Source organism: Capra hircus, chromosome 29, assembly GCF_001704415.2.
Source record: "Capra hircus breed San Clemente chromosome 29, ASM170441v1, whole genome shotgun sequence".
Lineage (NCBI taxonomy): Eukaryota > Metazoa > Chordata > Mammalia > Artiodactyla > Bovidae > Capra > Capra hircus.
Window position 1 is genome coordinate 9071604 of NC_030836.1, and position 17302 is coordinate 9088905.

At 41.4% G+C, this 17302-nt stretch overlaps 1 protein-coding gene across 1 annotated transcript in view; it reads right to left on the reverse strand.

The window, feature by feature from the left end:
• CCDC83 (coiled-coil domain containing 83) overlaps positions 1 to 17302 on the reverse strand; it is a 46986-nt gene that overhangs the window by 4373 nt on the left and 25311 nt on the right. Inside the window, exons 5-8 of the mRNA XM_018042816.1 lie at positions 15468 to 15559; positions 10235 to 10303; positions 4934 to 5055; positions 529 to 605 (exon numbers count right to left, since the gene is read on the reverse strand). Coding sequence (XP_017898305.1) covers positions 529 to 605; positions 4934 to 5055; positions 10235 to 10303; positions 15468 to 15559 — 360 coding nt within the window. The remainder of the gene's footprint in view (positions 1 to 528; positions 606 to 4933; positions 5056 to 10234; positions 10304 to 15467; positions 15560 to 17302) is intronic.

Below are 17302 nucleotides of genomic sequence, written 5' to 3' on the forward strand. Positions count from 1 at the left end.
TAATTATGTACAGCTTTTGGACAGATAAAAATATAGCACATATTCTTTGTGACATTTTGAATTTGAAAGTCCTTTGAGAATCTCCAGGAGGAGATGAATTTGAGAATTAGAAATGTAGAATCGAGGTGTCAGAGTGAGAGGGAGTCCCATTGTTAGCAACCATGGCTAAGGCGCATGTCCCTGCATCAGCTAATAATTTAGCATAATCGTACGGGGGTCTGCGAGTATGCTGGCCTTTAGGCTGGTTGGCTGAACCAAAGTGCAAACCACGCTGGTATAGACATCATCCTATCCCTCTTCACCAGCTTCTAGTTCATTCACTGTGACACGTGGTGACTTTGATTTGAAAACAGGGCTAAGGAAAGGAGATGGATTGGGTCAGCTCTGCAAGGACAAGAGGAAGGTGGAGGAGCTGGCAGGTATCTACCCCCTGAATCGCTCTCAGCTATGAGGTGCCTGTCCATAATAAGAACCTCAATAAGTGTTGGCCAAACTTTTTAAAAAATTACCATTACAATAAAATAATACCTTTATGTGTTTCTGACACCTCCAAAGGCACTTCAGGTGGTACTTCCTGCCCAACAGCCTGGGTAAGATACAGTCGCCTACAAACAAATAAGAAAAGTAGTCTGTCAGCCAACAAATGTTGTAGCCCCTGCTCAGGAGTGTCTATCTCTCTGCTGGGAGCTGGAGATGCACAGAGGAAAAGGGGGCATCAGGCCCAGTGGGGCAGCAGACAGGATGACAGTGTTTCATGATGATGGTTTTTACCAGGATGGGTAATTAGCACAGTGTCAGGAGTGCTGTGGTCTTCCCACGTGGTGCAGAAGTGAGGAATCTGCCTACAGATGCAGGAGATGCAAGAGATGTGGGCTCAGTCCCTGGGTCGGGAAGATCCCCTGGAGGAAGAAATGGCTACTGACTCCAGTACTCTTGCCTGGGAATTCCCATGGACAGAGGAACCCAGTGAGCTACAGTCCATGGGGTCAAAAAGACAAGACTGAATGACCGAGCACACGGGCGTGTGCGCACGCACATACACACACACACACACACACACACACACACGCACACACACAAGAAGCGAGCACACACACACACACACGCACGCACACACACAAGAAGCGAGCACACACACACACACACACGCACACACACACAAGAAGTGAGCACACACACACACAAGAAGTGAGCACACACACATACACGCACACACACAAGAAGCGAGCACACACACACACAAGAAGTGAGCACACACACACACAAGAAGTGAGCACACACACACAAGAAGTGAGCACACACACACGCACACACACACACGCACACACACACACAAGAAGTGAGCACACACACATACACGCACACACACAAGAAGCGAGCACACACACACACAAGAAGTGAGCACACACACACACAAGAAGTGAGCACACACACACACACACACACACACACACAAGAAGTGAGAGGCACCAGATTTAGTCTTAGGAGGTGAGGAAAGGTTTCCAGGAGGAGATGACACCTGAGTCGAGTCCTGAAACACCAAGAGATATTTGTCAAGGAAGAGCTTGGGGTGGGGGGTGTGTCCCACGATAAGGGAAAGTCCGAGAGATGAGAGTGGTTACACCACCAGTTACATCACTGGTGCAGGAAACCAGGTGAGGAATGATGGTGGCCAGCACGGGATGGATTTGAAAAAGAAAAAGAGAGAGAAAAAGACAAGACAACGAGCAGTAGGAAACCATGATGGCATCACGCTTTCACTGAGTGGCGTGTCCCAGCTACAAGCCTGGTGAGCTGTGCGTGTGCAGCTGCAGCTCTCTTTGCTGTGGAGGCCCATGGAGTTTTCCCTCAGAAGACACGATACCTTGGAAGCTGTGTGTGGCATTTCCATGAAGTTTACAAGTGACCCTTGCAGATACGCTAACAACCCTTCATGCTCAGCCAGCCAGCATCCAGAGTGAATCCCCTGGATTACAGGCTGTTAGTTTCTTAAAGCACACGAACAAAGTATCATCCGAGATACTTACAGCTCCAACAAATGATGTCACTGCATACGATAGTTATCTCTTAAAACCTTCTTGAGACTTGGTGAAGGTGTGTCTCGGTAAAGCTCTGGTCTGCGGGTGGTCAAGTCTGAGGCCACAGAGTTCTCTGCCTCTTGAATGTCTAAGATCTTACTAAACACTGTGACCTTCACAAATCTGGCTTCTCTCTTAATCATAGGTTTCTTGTCACTTTTGGACCACCACAGGGCAGCAGCACTTGGTGTTTGATGGTGCGGAAAACATTTCAAAGAATGCCATCATATGAAACTAGTGTTAGATAGATTTGAGGTACTGGTTCCCCTAGACTCAGCTCTGTGGCACTGAAGTCCCTGGGCAGTCACCTCTAGCTTACTCATCTCATCTAATGTTTCAAACAAATCCTGCAATGCCTTATTGGAGTCATGAAGGAAAGCCTTGAGGGAGGTCTGATGGGAAATAGAGGATTAATAACTCTATTAGCTAGAATACTCGATTCTTCATCCAAATAGGAAAGAAGAGAACTTTTTACACGTTCACTGGGTACACTTCACCTCTATTTCTCAACTAGAATAGACAGGACTAAATTCTCAACAAAGAGGTGGAATGGACAGCTGTTGTAAATTACATACTATTTATTATTTGGACTTGAAAACGGGTACAGTAAACGTTCCTAAGGACACTCGACATTTTCCTTGTGGATCAGCAGCGTAACAGATAACTAAGGGTTTGCACATATCTCTGTTTCTTTATGTGGTCTTTCTAAAATGTCCTAAACACTTGTCTTGAAGGAATTTACAGTCTAGGAGGGAAGCAGGTGTTAAGTAAGTAATCGCTAGTGTGATAAATGCTAGTTATAAAGGAAAAGTTCAGGGTGTCCTGGACGCATACATCAGGCACCTTCTAGAAACACAATCTGTGTTGTTTCTGTCCCCTCAGATGGATTTTGATTTTATCTCTCTCAGCTCTGAAGCAAGACTAATTATTCATGTCTCCCACTAAAGAAAGCCAGCCCACAAAGCGCAGACGAACAATGTGGGTTTTACCAAGGATTTCCGTGAGGGAAGCTAGAGGACAGGGCGATATGACATCACAACAAATCACACAATTTCATGAAAGCCCTCTTTAAAACTTGCTCATCTCCCTTCCTGTCCTTGCCAAACTCTCTGTATCCTGGGAAGGAATTCTGCTTTATTATAATGAGCATTTCACCTGCACATCCGCACTGAATCCGGAACAACAGACCGAGCTGACCGAAGCAGGAAGTGAGGACGGCAGTTTACAGGGTATCTCTTTCTGGAGGTTTGGGTGGTTTGGAAGAGAGAAAAAGAGCAGGCAACAGGTGGGGCAGTGGTTAGAAGGCCTGGCTGGCAGAGATGCGTGATTACAAAGAGATGTGGGCAGCAGGTGCTACACAGCAGAGGCTGTCTGGGTGTGGAACTGGAGAGGTGTCATAGGGAAGGAGGCTAGCAAAAGACAGCATTGCCCCTGGGGGGACAGTGAGGCCCCCGCCCCCTAGGGACCCTTAAGGGCATCAGCTCAAGAGATGGAAGTGCAGGAGTCCTGTAGGAAGCCAATTCATTCAGCCCGATCGCCCACTTCGCCTACTGGTACCTACCGCCCCGGGGCAGTGCACAGATTGTGGAAGGGAGCAGGTGACTCTTCCTCTGTCCTGCCCACCCAGTGTTCAGACTATAAAGTCATCCTGCTGTCTCCCAACTTCTCCAGTCTTGTATCTTGACAGCCATCATTTAGCTCAGCAAAAACAAAACAAAAACAAACAACCTGCAACTTATCCATATCCACCCTTCCTGGAACACATTAGAAAGTTTACCATCAATAAATACTTTACTGGGTCTCAAACAGTACTTCTTCCATGCCACACAAACAACAGAACTACTTGGGTGTGAATGTTTTCCTGGGCCTTCCATCATGTTGAACTTCTCTGCCCAGATGCAGATATTCTTCTCCCATCTTGCACATGTACACCCTACATTTGAGTGGTTTGATTCCTCTATCTTTCTAAGCATGTTTTTGTTCAAATAATGAATGCCACTTCGTTTTAATTCCATATTGTATGTGCTCAGTCACTCAGTTGTGTCCGACTCCTGGTGGCCCCATGGGCTGTAGACTGCCAGGCTCCTCTGCCCATGGAATTTTTCGGGCAAGAATACTGGAGTGCGTTGCCATTTCCTCCTCCAGGGGATCTTCCCAATTCAGGGACTGAACCCACATCTCTTGCGTCTCCTGCATTGGCAGGTGGAGTTTTGACCACAAACGCCACCTGGGAAGCCCAATTCCATATTCCAGGGCTCTGATTTTCCATCAAGATTGGTATATTAAGACTTATTTTGTCAGATAAGGAAAAGCGGTAATCTAAAATGCAAAGCCATATACACATTTGATTTCACTTATGCAGAAATAAATGTGACTTGGAATGCCAGGCTATTTTCTACGCCTAGAAAGTAGTTTGGCTCTTTCATTAACTGTCAGAGGAAACCGTTCTATAGTCTACAAGGTAACCAGAAGTCCCAACCACCTCCAGAAAGCGCCCACAAGGTTGATCACTCCCTCCTCCTGTGCTCTGGCTTTGCACCCATACTTCTTCTGCTGTATTATTATGCATTTATTTTTATGCCCAATTCCCCTGCTGGCCCAGAGGTTTCTGAAGGACAGCAGTTGTGATATTCATAGTAAATGTTTGCTATTATGAACACAGTGCAATGTTAGAAAAAGCAAGTCAAAGTTTGCCTTGTAGCAACGGTCAATGGTGATAAATTTACAGTTTCCCCATGGCCATTTTGTGAGTGTCTTTCTTTTCAACTATTAAAGAATTGTCATCTTAAAAAGAAATAACTTTTTACAGATCCAGATGTTTAAAAAAATATTCCTAACTATGTAATGACTCTCACCTGGGTATCTTGAGATCCACAAGTCTGCAGTTGAATAGCTGATCAATAAGCACCAAATTTTCTTCTTCCAGCTCATGAATAGCATTTTCCAGTTCTTCCACTTCCTTCCTGTGATTTGCAATCTATTCTCAAGAAAAGGAGAATAGGTGTTAGTTTTCCACAAGAAATTTAACTTTAAAAACTGCATTTGATGGAGAGGAAGATCTATCCTGTATTGTTTATTACTGTGTTTGCTCTAAGAAAGAAGGGATGGGACGGACTGCATTCCAAGTCATTTTAGGCAGAACTTGGTTTCCTGATTAGGCAGTTATTACTGAATGGCAAGAATTTCCTTTCCTACTCTGCAGGAACATCACTGGATTTATGTGCCCTGGAGGCAGAGATAAATAAGAAAATAAGACTATTTATCAGTCTGGTATTAATACTTAAATGAGGATCTATCAAAGGTTAATGATAAACAACACAATGAAAATTAATAGCACTGGAGAAAAAGCTGTACTATGGCATTTAAAAAAAGAGAAGTACAAGCCTAGGAGTCCTTTCTATTAATTTCTGTATGACAACTATATTCTGAGTGTGCTGGAGTCATTCTGAGAAATATCAGATAGCTGAGATGTTATTCATTCATTCATGAAATTGTACTATATACCTACACTGCATCAAAAACTATAGTGCACTTTGGGAACAAAGGACCAACAAGACACAATAACCTTCAGGGGTCTCTTAGCTTAATGGGAAGGAGAGTGATAGCAACAGAAGACAGCATGATGAAATATAATGATGGAAGCCATCCAGGGGTGGCGGGAGGAGGGCACGTTTCACCCCACGTCTGCCAGGTGTCGGGGGTGGGGGAAGGAGAATTAATGGAAGAGATGACCTCCATTCTGGATCTTGAAGGCAAAGAAGGGATTCTCTAGCCAGACGAGAGAGGATATATTCTAGGCAGAAGGAACCACACGTATTAGGCACCACTATTTTGCTGTAGATAGAAACAAAACGGGCGTGGGGACAAGTAGGAGAAGAACTGGACAAATGTGGGAGCCAAATAACGCGAAGCAGTCTGATTTTTATCTTGCAGGTTAGGCGGTAGGTCCATTCATAGACATAGCAGGGTTAATTAACTTTAACTGCAGAAACGTGGCCAACTCAAACATGAACACAACTTGCTGGTTCTGTTGATAGAGTTCCCATCAATCTTTAAGAAATGTATTTTGATAATTTTTGGTCTAAAGAAGGTTTGATCATGGGGAGACTATATAGAAGAATGTTACTAGATAGAACCCCCAACTTACCTCTCTGCCCCCCAAAACAGCATGACTATGCAGGTGCTGGATTGAGTGGTGCTAATGGGTGGAAGTCAGGGCAATAGCAGAATTAAGAGTGTAAAATAGAAAGTGATCAGCTGGTGAGAATGCTAGAAAGATAGCTGGGAAAGGTACTGTGTCTCTTGAGGGAACATGATGAAAGAAGAAAGGCACAGGGGAGGCGTATGCATTATCTCTAATGAGGAGTTGCCAAGAGTGTAACTGAGATGAATACTTGGAAAGAGATGACTAACACAGTTTTGATTTGCAGTTGAAGTTACTGTATTTTGGAAGCATTCAGTATATTCCCACATGCATATCTCTTTCACATAAGTCATTTATTAAATGCCTGAATTCTTACTAAGGGTAAATTCTTGTTTGAGGTAGATGGATACAAAATTCAACGAAGCATGGTTCCTTCCCTCAAACTGGAAAGAAATCTACAAATCCAGTGAACAAATACATAAACAATTATAAAACAATACCAATGTCATAGAAAAGGCTTAAAGATGAAAAGAACAGCATCCTAACCAATTTCACAAGACAATTTAAGTCCATAACTCTACATTACCAAGTTAATGGTTGGTGTTTTAGGATCTCATATTTTATGAGATTATCAGCTTGATTACAAGCCTGAATGCCTTAAGGAGAAATTTATAATTTTCAAATGTCAAAGGATGAGAAAGAAATTATAGTTAGAGGTTATAAAAGAAAGAATGAATAGAATGTTTGGAAAAGTTTGACCTCAGGGCTTGGCATAACTGGGAGGCAGCATGCACAGTTCTTGGTCTTCTGGCAAGCAGGGAATGAGGGCCCTTTGGGGGAGTTAAGTCCCATCTTTCAAGCTACAGATAACCTGTGATATCCCTTATGCCTTTAGAGTACTAAGTAAGGTTCTCAATTTGTTGTCTCCCTCTCAATCTTCTGAAATGTTAGGGAAATGAAAACAAATTCCCTTTTTACAGCTGTATCAATACCTTTAGATTCTGCAGGAAGGGTCTTAACTGGTGCCTCAGATGGTAAAGAATCCACCTGCAAAGCAGGAGACCCAGGTCTCATTCCTGGGTTGGAAAGATTCTCTGGAGAAGGAAATGGCAACCCACTCCAGTACTCTTGCCTGGAGAACCCCATGGATGGAGGAACCTGGTGGGCTGCAGTCCATGGGGTGGCAAAGAATAGGACACGACTGAACAACTAACACCATCACACTTTTTCTGGGGTAAGAAAGTATAAAGAAGGAAATGGAAGACCTCTTTTCCTTCCCAGCCCCTGCTTCTCCCAGATACCCAAGAAATGTACTTAAGAAATTGGAAAGGAATAATTCAGGCAACTTGGATCCTGATTAAAATGTATGCTCTTAAAATTTCTCCTGCAAGAACCAAGTTAGCTTTATGTCTCCTCACATTTGAAACTTCGATTGCTAACCTCTTTGAATCTCTGTCTAGTTTTTCCAGCTTTCCATTTAAGTTCAAGTTATTTGGAAATTTGAATTTTCTTCATTTTTCTAATAAGCATGCTAAATAAACTCAGATAAAGTCATTTAATGAGACCTAATATCCCTCCCAGAGATCTAAGCTTTTTGGTTATTGTTGAAGAATAGTTAAGTGGAGAAATATTTGGGAGAGTTCCAGTGTTAAATATCCCTTGTTATTCATTCTTAACCTTCTTCAAAGAAATTAATTAGCATACATTGTTCTATTTCCAGGCAATTTTCAATTCCTGTGATAGTACTTATAACCAGAAATGGTTTTAATTAATTTTGTGAGTAAATTTAATAACTGTATAATGAATATTTACTGAAATAAAGAGAAATTAAATATATTGAATTTCTTTGAGATGATTTTGTTCATTAATGAGCTCTTTTTGCTCATGATTAAATTAAACTTGACATCTTTCTGTCTTTTGTTTCCACTGAATTATGAAAATTAAAAAATAAAATAAAACAAAATGTAATTTGTGGCTTTAGTAGAAAGGACCAAGGCACCAAACAGTCTTTCTTATCAGTCAGATATAAATTTTTGTAGTCATTTTCTCTGAACCTAATGTCTATGATATCTTAACAGAATTTAAGATCTGAATTGTTAAATTATTACTGGGATCATACTGTTATATTTAGTAAAAGTATAAGGACTGAGTTCCTCTATAATATTCTTGAACTGTTGAGCTCACCTTGAGTTTGTTTAAATTAATATTTATTTTTTAAAATTGAGGATTCATCTTGATTAGTTTTGGAAATAGTAGGAATTCCTACTCACCATGACTTTATAAAGGCAACTTTAAGATAATTGTCGATATCACAGAAAGCATATTTATCTAAACATTTTTTGTTTGTTAGACTCACCAACTCTATTCAGTCAAATGAGAGCAAGGAAATAGAAATGAAGCTGATGGTGACAGTTTTACCTTGGGTGTCTGAGCAGATGGTGAAAAGGGAAATGCAGAAAAAGACGATCTAAGAAGAAACGTGATAAATTTCAGGTGTGTTGAGTTTGTACCTGTGTGACATCCATGTGGAAATATTCAGTTATTGAATTGTATGAACTATTTGTATATTTTGGAAATTAAGTCCTTGTTGTTTGTATCATTTGCAAATATTTTTCTCCCAGTCCATAGGTTGTTCTTTCATTTTTTTTGTGGTTTTCTTTACTGTGTGAAAGCTTTTAGGTTTGATTATATCTCATTTGTTCATTTTTGCTTCAATTTTTATTGTCTTGGGAGACTGAACTAAGAAAATATTGTTAAGATTTATGTCAGAGAATGTTTCACCTGTATTCTCTCCTAGGAATTTTAGGGCATCATATTTAGTCTTATATTTAGCTATTTTAAGTTTAATTTTGTGTATGGTGTGAGGGAGTGTTCTGGCTTCATTGATTCACATGCAGCTGTCCAGCTTTTACAACACCGCTTGAAGAGACCATCTTTTCCCCAGTGTATATCTTGTTTTGTTGAAGATTAATTGACCGTAGGTATGCAGGTTTATTTCTGGGCTCTCTACTCTGTTGCATCAATTCATATGTCTGATTTTGCCCTAGCCATGCTGTTTGGATTACTGCAGCTTTGTAGAATTCTCTGAAGTCTGGGAGGGTTATGCCTCCTGCTTTGCTCTTTTTCCTCAGGATTGCTTTGGCAAGTCTGGGTCTTTTCTATAAATTTTAGGATTATTTGTTTCAGTTTTGTGAAAAATGTCATGGGTAAGTTGATAGGGATGGTATTAAGTTTGTAGATTGCTTTGGGTACTATGGCCATTTTAACAATATTAATTCTTCTAATCCAAGAGCATATAGGACATCTTGCCATTTCTTTGAATCATCTTCAGTTTCCTTTATCAACGTTTTGTAGTTCTCAGCATGTCTTTCGCCTCCTTCATCAAGTTTATTCCTATGTGCTATTTTTAAAGTGTGATTCTAAAAGAGATTGACTGTTTGCATTCCCTTTCTGATATTTCACTGTTAGTGTAAAGAAATACAACTAATTTCTAAATGCTAATTCTTGTATCCTGCTACCTTGCTGAATTAGTTTATCAGTTCTAGTAGTTTTTGTGTGTAGTCTTTAGAGTTTTCTATATACAGTGTCCTGTCATCTGCATATAATGACAGTTTTACCTCTTCGATACCAATTTGAATACCTGAAGAGACGATTTAAAACTGGAGAGAATGAGGTTAGAATGATCCTTCAGCCTTGCTTCCATCAGTCAGGAGCAAATAGGGTCCAGAGGAAGGCCAGGTCAGTTTTAGAACATCAAGAAGTTTTAGACACTTGAGTGTACTGTATGAAAATTGTGACACCAAAAATGACTTCTGGTTATTATTGAAATAATTTATGGTGTTCATTGAGTAACAGCTTGTAATAAGATTAGGACTCCACTTGAATCTCATTTTACCTCGGTCAGTCACATATCCATGCTTTCCCCGTGACTTCAGCTCATAAATAAAAGTCATTTCCGGTTCAGAAAAATGAGAAAGAAGAAATTGTATTCATTTTTTAAAATTCCACTTACCTCTTTTTTGAGCCAGTCATTCTCCCAGATCTCTCGATAGCTGCCCTTGTCAATGAACCTTAGAGCATTCTAAAAAAAAAAAAAAATTTTTTTTTCTGTATTAAAGAAGTGCTGCCACAAAGCATTTCACATTTTTTTTTTTTAGCAATGATGATACGCAATCAATTTATCTGAACATTTTAAATTATGGTTTCCAGTAACTTTGGAAATATGACTAAAAACATTGTGTCCCATTGTTCTTTCTTTATTATCCTATTGTGCTATTTTTCCTGATTTAGATTGCCTAACGTAGATGATTGAAAGAACTGGACAGTGGTTGTCCAATCAATTTGGCCGCTGGTGTGACTGAATCTGACTGCGTGGTAAAATCAGTCATGAAGGGACCTGCTTCGCCGTTACACTGAGTTAATTTTATGCACTCATTTTAGCTGTGCTGGGTCTTCGGCGCTGCTGGGGATCTCCTCTGGTTGTGGCGTGCAGGCTTCTCACTGTGTCGGCTTCTTGGGTCATGGAGACGGGCTCCAGAACGTGCCGACTTCAGTAGCGGCCTCACCGGGCTGTGGAGCCCAGGCTCAGCAGCTGCGGCACCCGGGCATAGTTGCCCCACAGCACGTGGGATCTTCTCAGATCAGGGATCGAACCCACCTCTCCTGCATTGGCGGGTGGACTCTTCACCAACAGGGAAGCCCTGTTCCACCATTAAGATGGCTAAACTGCAGTGATCAAACTTTCTTCAAGTTTATGGTCACGGGCATAATTTAACATGTGGCAAGAGCAAAGATAGATGATATAACTACCTTTTAAATCTGAAACATTTCTGCATGTCAATAACAACAACATACCTATTTATAAACCTAATAGCAAATAGTTGCAGGTTAGCAGGCTATAGCTATGTCCTCTCCTGGAGAAAAGCATTTTAAATGAAGCAAATAGGGAAAGCTTTACTTTATCAGTATGATCATAAAATGTAATTTCATCTTCAGTTACTAGAATCTTTACAGTTTCACCCAAAGGAATTTTATAGTGGACAACAGGTCACGTTTATATGTGAGGTACTTTTACATGGATGAAAGTGAAAGTTTAAGTTGCTCAGTCATGTCCGACTCTTCGCAACTCTACGGACTGTAGCCTGCCCGGCTCTTTTGTCCATGGAATTCTCCAGGCAAGAATACTGGAGTGGGTTGCCATGCCCTTCTCCAGGGGACCTTCCTGACCCAGGGATCGAACCCTGGTCTCTCCCACATTGCATGCAGATTCTTTACTGTCTGAGCCATCAGGACACCACACAACAAAGTAACTGAAGGACACAACTGAAAAAAGAGAAATTGGGAAAAACATTCAGGCTCATAAACATGGATTGAAAGAATTCAAAACCATGTTAAAGGTAAGTAAGTGTTTTGAGTAGGAAGATTTGCAATAAATTCCTTTTTTTAAAAATCACGTTAATTAAACAAGAGTGAATCTCCATTTCCCAAGAACCAAATAAAAGTTCAGCTCCAAATGGTAAGACTAAAGTTTATGTAGACATAGAATTTTCTTTGAACAAAAGTAGGAAGTAGCTCATAAATGAATTTAGTTAGCCAATGACTTATTTCACTAACAACGGAGTAGTGTTTCCAGCTTTGACTACGCATTAGAATCTCCGGGATATTTTGAAAAATTCAAAAGCCCAGGCAAAGTCTCAGGCCAATTACCAGAGCATCTTTGTGGGTGGGACCCAGGACCCACTTGGGTTAAACAAATTTTCCAGGTGACTCTAATAAGCAACTGTGTGTTAGTTGCTCAGTCGTGTCCGACTCTTTGTGACTGTAGCTTGCCAGGCAAGAGCACTGGAGTGGGTTGCCATTTCCTTCTCCAAATAAGCAGCTAAGGTTTCACAAAAGTAGATTTAGAAGTTAACTACGTGATGAAATACGGGCTTCCTTGGTGGCTCAATGGTAAAGAATCTGCCCACAATGCAGGAGATGGAGGTTCAATCCCTGAGTTTGGGTGGTGCCCTGGAGAAGGAAATTGCAACCCACTCCAGTTTTCTTGCCGGTGAAATCCCCATGGACAGAGGGGCCTGGTGGGCTACAGTCCATGGGGATACAAAGAGTTGGACACAACTTTGTGACTACACCACCACCACCATCCACATGATAAGATGGCCAGAAAAAAATGAGAAAAATTCATTCACTTATGCGAGTGTTTGGCATTATGTGGAGAAAAGAAAACATACAGTGTGATGATTAAGAGTAATGATCTGAAAAAGACTTCTTAAAGGTCAATTCCGCCACATGCTCTGGGAAAGTCACAAAGTTTCTCTGGTCTCTGTCTTCTTACTAGCAAGTGTCTCCCTTATAGGATTGTTGAGAGATTTTAATGTAAAACACTAGGAGCAATATTGGGGGCAATCTTCATTATATACTGAATGTACCTACTGAAAGGATATTTGATGCATTTTTAACCATCTTAACTATGATCAGATCACTTATTGATTTCACCATTTAATCATATTCAGTTACAAAGGGGCGGGATTGCATGGGCAAGCAAAACCATTGATCAGTTCCCCTCCACATCCTGTTTTTGTGTAATTCAGTAAAAATTGTGCAATGGCATAGGAATACTGAAAGAACAATTGAACCAAAAGGGAAGCAAGAAACAATAGCAACTGAAATTCAGTGAAGAACTCTAGAAAAGGCCAGATGCTTATCAATCCAAAGAAAGGATGTTCCAGATTGAGAGACAATCCCAACTGGGATCTCACAGATTTAAGACACAGTCTGGGGCAAGATGATAATGAAAGTGAAAGGCGCTCAGTCGTGTCTGACTCTTTGTAACCCCATGCACTATACAGTCCATGGAATTCTCCAGCCCAGAATACTGGAGTGGGTATCCTTTCCCTTCTCCAGGGGATCTTCCCAACCCAGGGATTGAACCCAGGTCTCCTGCATTGCAGGCGGATTCTTTACTAGCTGAGCCACAAGGGAAGCCCAAGAGCAAGATGAGGGACAGTGGAAAAGAAAAAGGAGCAGATATTTTGGACAAAACAAAGATTAGAAAAGATGAATTCAAAATTATATCTCAAACATTTTTTTATATCCTCAATTGTTAAAGCTCCACCAACCTAACAGAGCTCCAGGAACTCTCTTAGAGCTCCAGCTCCTAACAGAGTAAAGTGTACTCACTTAGGTTTGCATATGTAAGAAAGTACTTTTTAGACAAATTATGTTTCAGCCTATGCTGCTGCTGCTGCTAAGTCACTTCAGTCCTGCCGACTCTGTGTGACCCCATAGATGGAAGCCCACCAGGCTCCCCCATCCCTGGGATTCTCCAGGCAAGAACACTGGAGTGGGTTGCCATTTCCTTCTCCAATCCAAAATTTCACAATTTGTATAGTCATTATTATTATACTTAAAAATAACTGAATATTAATTTCCAGAGCTCTTGCTCTTATGAGGCACCATGCTACTTAAATCATCTCAGTCCTCATACTATTCATTAAAGGTAAATATTAGTATTATTATTGTCCCTTTTTTATAGACTGGGAAACCAAAGCCCAGAAAAGTCAAGTATAAATTCAATTTATACACTGGGCTTCCCTGATAGTTCAATTGTTAAAGAATCCACCTGCAATGTGGGAGACCTGGGTTTGATCCCTGGGTTGGGAAGATCCCCTGGAGAAGGGAAAGGCTACCCACTCCAGTATTCTGGCCTGGAGAATGCCATGGACTGTGTAGTCCATGGGGTCGCAAAGAGTCAGATGAGACTTTCACTCTCACTTTCAAACTTTCAAGTGGTGGAACTGTGATTTAAACTAAACTAACTTCAGAGTCTTCCCAGGTGGCACTAGCAGTAAAGAACCCACCTGCCAATGCAGAAGACTGAGACCTGGGTTTGATCCCTGGGTTGAAAAGCTCCTCTGGAGAAGGGCATCGCAGCCCACTCCAGTATCCTTGCCTGGAGAATCCCATGGAGAGAGGAGTCTGGAGGGCTACAGACCACAAAGTCGCAAGGACTTGGACACGACTGAAGAGACTTAGCATGCACGCCTAACTTCAAAGCCCATATTTCTGATCATTGTAATACACTGCAAAGAAAGAAATGGGTATGAGGAGGGGGAGAGTTTTGTTTTTTAAGGAAATTGAAATACAGAGAGAATGGGTCTTGGAGGGTGAAATAAGTAAAGTGAAGTTGCTCAGTTGTATCCAACTCTGTGACCCCATGAACTGTAGCCTACCAGGTTTCTCTGTCCATGGGATTTTCCAGGCAAGAGTACTGGAGTGGGTTGCCATTGCCTTCTCCAGGGGATCTTCCCAAACCAGGGATCGAACCCAGGTCTCCTGCCTTGCAAGCAGACACTTTACCCTCTGAGCCACCAGAGTGAAATAAGTGAAGGGTATTAAGATGTCCGAGCCTCCAATTATAAGATAAGCCATATGAATTTAATGTACAGCATGAGGAATGTGATCAATAATAACTTTGTAAGGGGATAGATGGTTACTAGATATATCATGGTGATCATTTCAGAATTTATGCAGTTGTCAAGTCTCCATGTAGTACACCTGAAACTAACACAATTCAGTTCAGTCAGTTCAGTTGCTTAGTTGTGTCCGACTCTTTGTGACCCCACGGACTGTAGCACACCAGGCTTCCCTGTCCATCACCAACTCCCAGAGCTTACTCAAACTCCTGTCCATTGAGTCAGTGATATCATCCAGCCATCTCATCTTCTGTCATCCCCTTCTTCTCCTGCCCTCAATATTTCCCAGGATCAGGGTCTTTTCCAATGAGTCAGTTCTTCGCATCAGATGGCCAGCATATTGGAGTTTCAGCTTCAGCATCAGTCCTTCCAATGAATATTCAGGACTGATTTCCCTTAGGATGGACTGGTTGGATCTCCTTGCAGTCCAAGGGACTCTCAAGAGTCTTCTCCAACACCACAGTTCAAAAGCATCGCTTCTTCAGCACTCAGCTTTCTCTATAGTTCAATTCTCACATCCATACATGACTACTGGAAAAACCATAGCTTTGACTAGACAGATCTTTGTTGGCAAAGTAATGTCTCTGCTTTTTAATATGCTGTCTAAGTTGGTCATAACTTTTCTTCCAAGGAGCAAGCGTCTTTTAATATAATTTAAATTAATAACATAGTAGTATACATCAACTATGTTTCACTTAAAATTTTGAAGTTCTGTGTGAGAAGAATAAAAATCTACTATAAAAAAGAAAAGAAAAGAAAATTGACATATACCTCTGTGGCCCATTCCTTCTTTTGGTCCAGTTGCAACAAAGTTTCTCTGATTATTCTCTTTCTAGCATCTTCCAGGGTGATTTTATACTGTTCTTTAAACAGAAAATGAGAAAGCTTGAGATCCAACGTAAAACGATAAAGTTGTAAACTTTATCTTCCATGATCCCCACCTCTCCTTTCTTCATGTTTTTTCCCCTGAATTTTCAAAGCACCATCTTACTGAAAAATCTAATACCTCTAATTAGCCAAAATGCTCCAATAATTTACTAATGCCTTAATGGGAATTTGTTGGAGATGGTATCTCTCATGAATGTCTGTATTTTTAAAGGATTTCCAATGCTTTAGTACCTCTGAAGCCGTCTACCCTTCATATCAGACAACATCTGATTCCACAACATAAATATGAAGAGATTTGATTATACACTGAAGTAGCAGCCTGTACGTCTAACGCCATCTAACTAAATTTCCAATATTCTTGGCACATGTTTCCTGGGACAGGAAAGACAGAATGAGGAGAGGAGAGGGAGGCAGAGAGGGGCTGGGAAAGTCAGCAGATTGGGTCTGAGTTGGTCTTAGAGCAAGAGGGGAGAACAGAGATGCAAAGAGCAGGATGCACTGTCCTCTGCAGATTTTCTTACATTATAAATGTTGGAACTGAGAGAGCAAAGGATCACAAAATTTGGGGCCTTGAATGATGCTGAGAGATCATATAATCAACACTTCTGTTTAAGGAAAGCAAGATAAAGTGACATGAGGGCTGCTTTAGGGAGTGGAGAGAAGTGAATCTGGATACATGAGTCTCGCTTGTTCATTCTTTCTTTTATTCAGGAAGTCATCACCAGGTTCTTTTGCTGTGCACGACACTATTTAAGGCACTGGGAATATTACCAAATGAGAGACAAAACTCCTGCCCTTACGACACATACATCCTGGTGGGGAAGCCAGTGAATAATATCTTAGGTGGTGAGGCATGTGATGGAGAAAAACAAAAATTCTCAGTCTGCCCCGGTGATGCAGTAGGTAAGAATCTGCCTGCCATTGCAGGGACACAGGTTTGATCCCTGGTCCAGGAAAATTCCACATGCGAGGGAGCAGCTAAGTGTGTGTGCCACAACCACTGGGCCTGTGCTCTAGACTACGGGGACCACAGGTACCAAGCCCACGTGCTGCAACTACCGACGCCCAAGTGCCTGGAGTGTGTGCTCCCCAACGAGAGAAGCCGCCACAATGAGAAGCCTGACCACTGCGACAAAGAGTAGCCCCCGCTTGCTGCAACGCGAGAACGCCACGCAAAGCAATGAAGACCCAGCACAGCCAAAGTGAAAAGGGGAAAACAATAGAAAACCTAAAAATTTCTAGTTTAGATAGAGTGAGCAGAGAAAGCTTTTTTGAGGAGGTAATACCTGAGTGAAGACTGAATACAGTGATGTAGTTAGCCGTGTGCAACAGGAGGGCAGTGTATCCTCCAAATCAGATTCGTCAGAGTTGTGCTCTATGATGACATCAGTGTTATATGTCCCCATTAGATGTGTTTTATTTATAACAGTTGGCAGATAATTATTTGGAAGTCAGAGACTACTGTCTCCTACAAATGATGTTGACAGTTATGGTTGTAGCCTTTGCCTCCTCCAGGGGATCTTCCCAACCCAGGGATCAAACCCAGGTCTCCTGAATTGCAGGCGGATTCTTTACCAACTGAGCCACAAGGAAAGCCCTAGATTTCTAGACTGGTCCACAGCAATTCATTTAACTTATTCTATAATGAAACAATACTATTTTATTGAGACTATTGTGGGACGTAACAGCCATTTTGGACATTATTTCAAAGGGAAAAA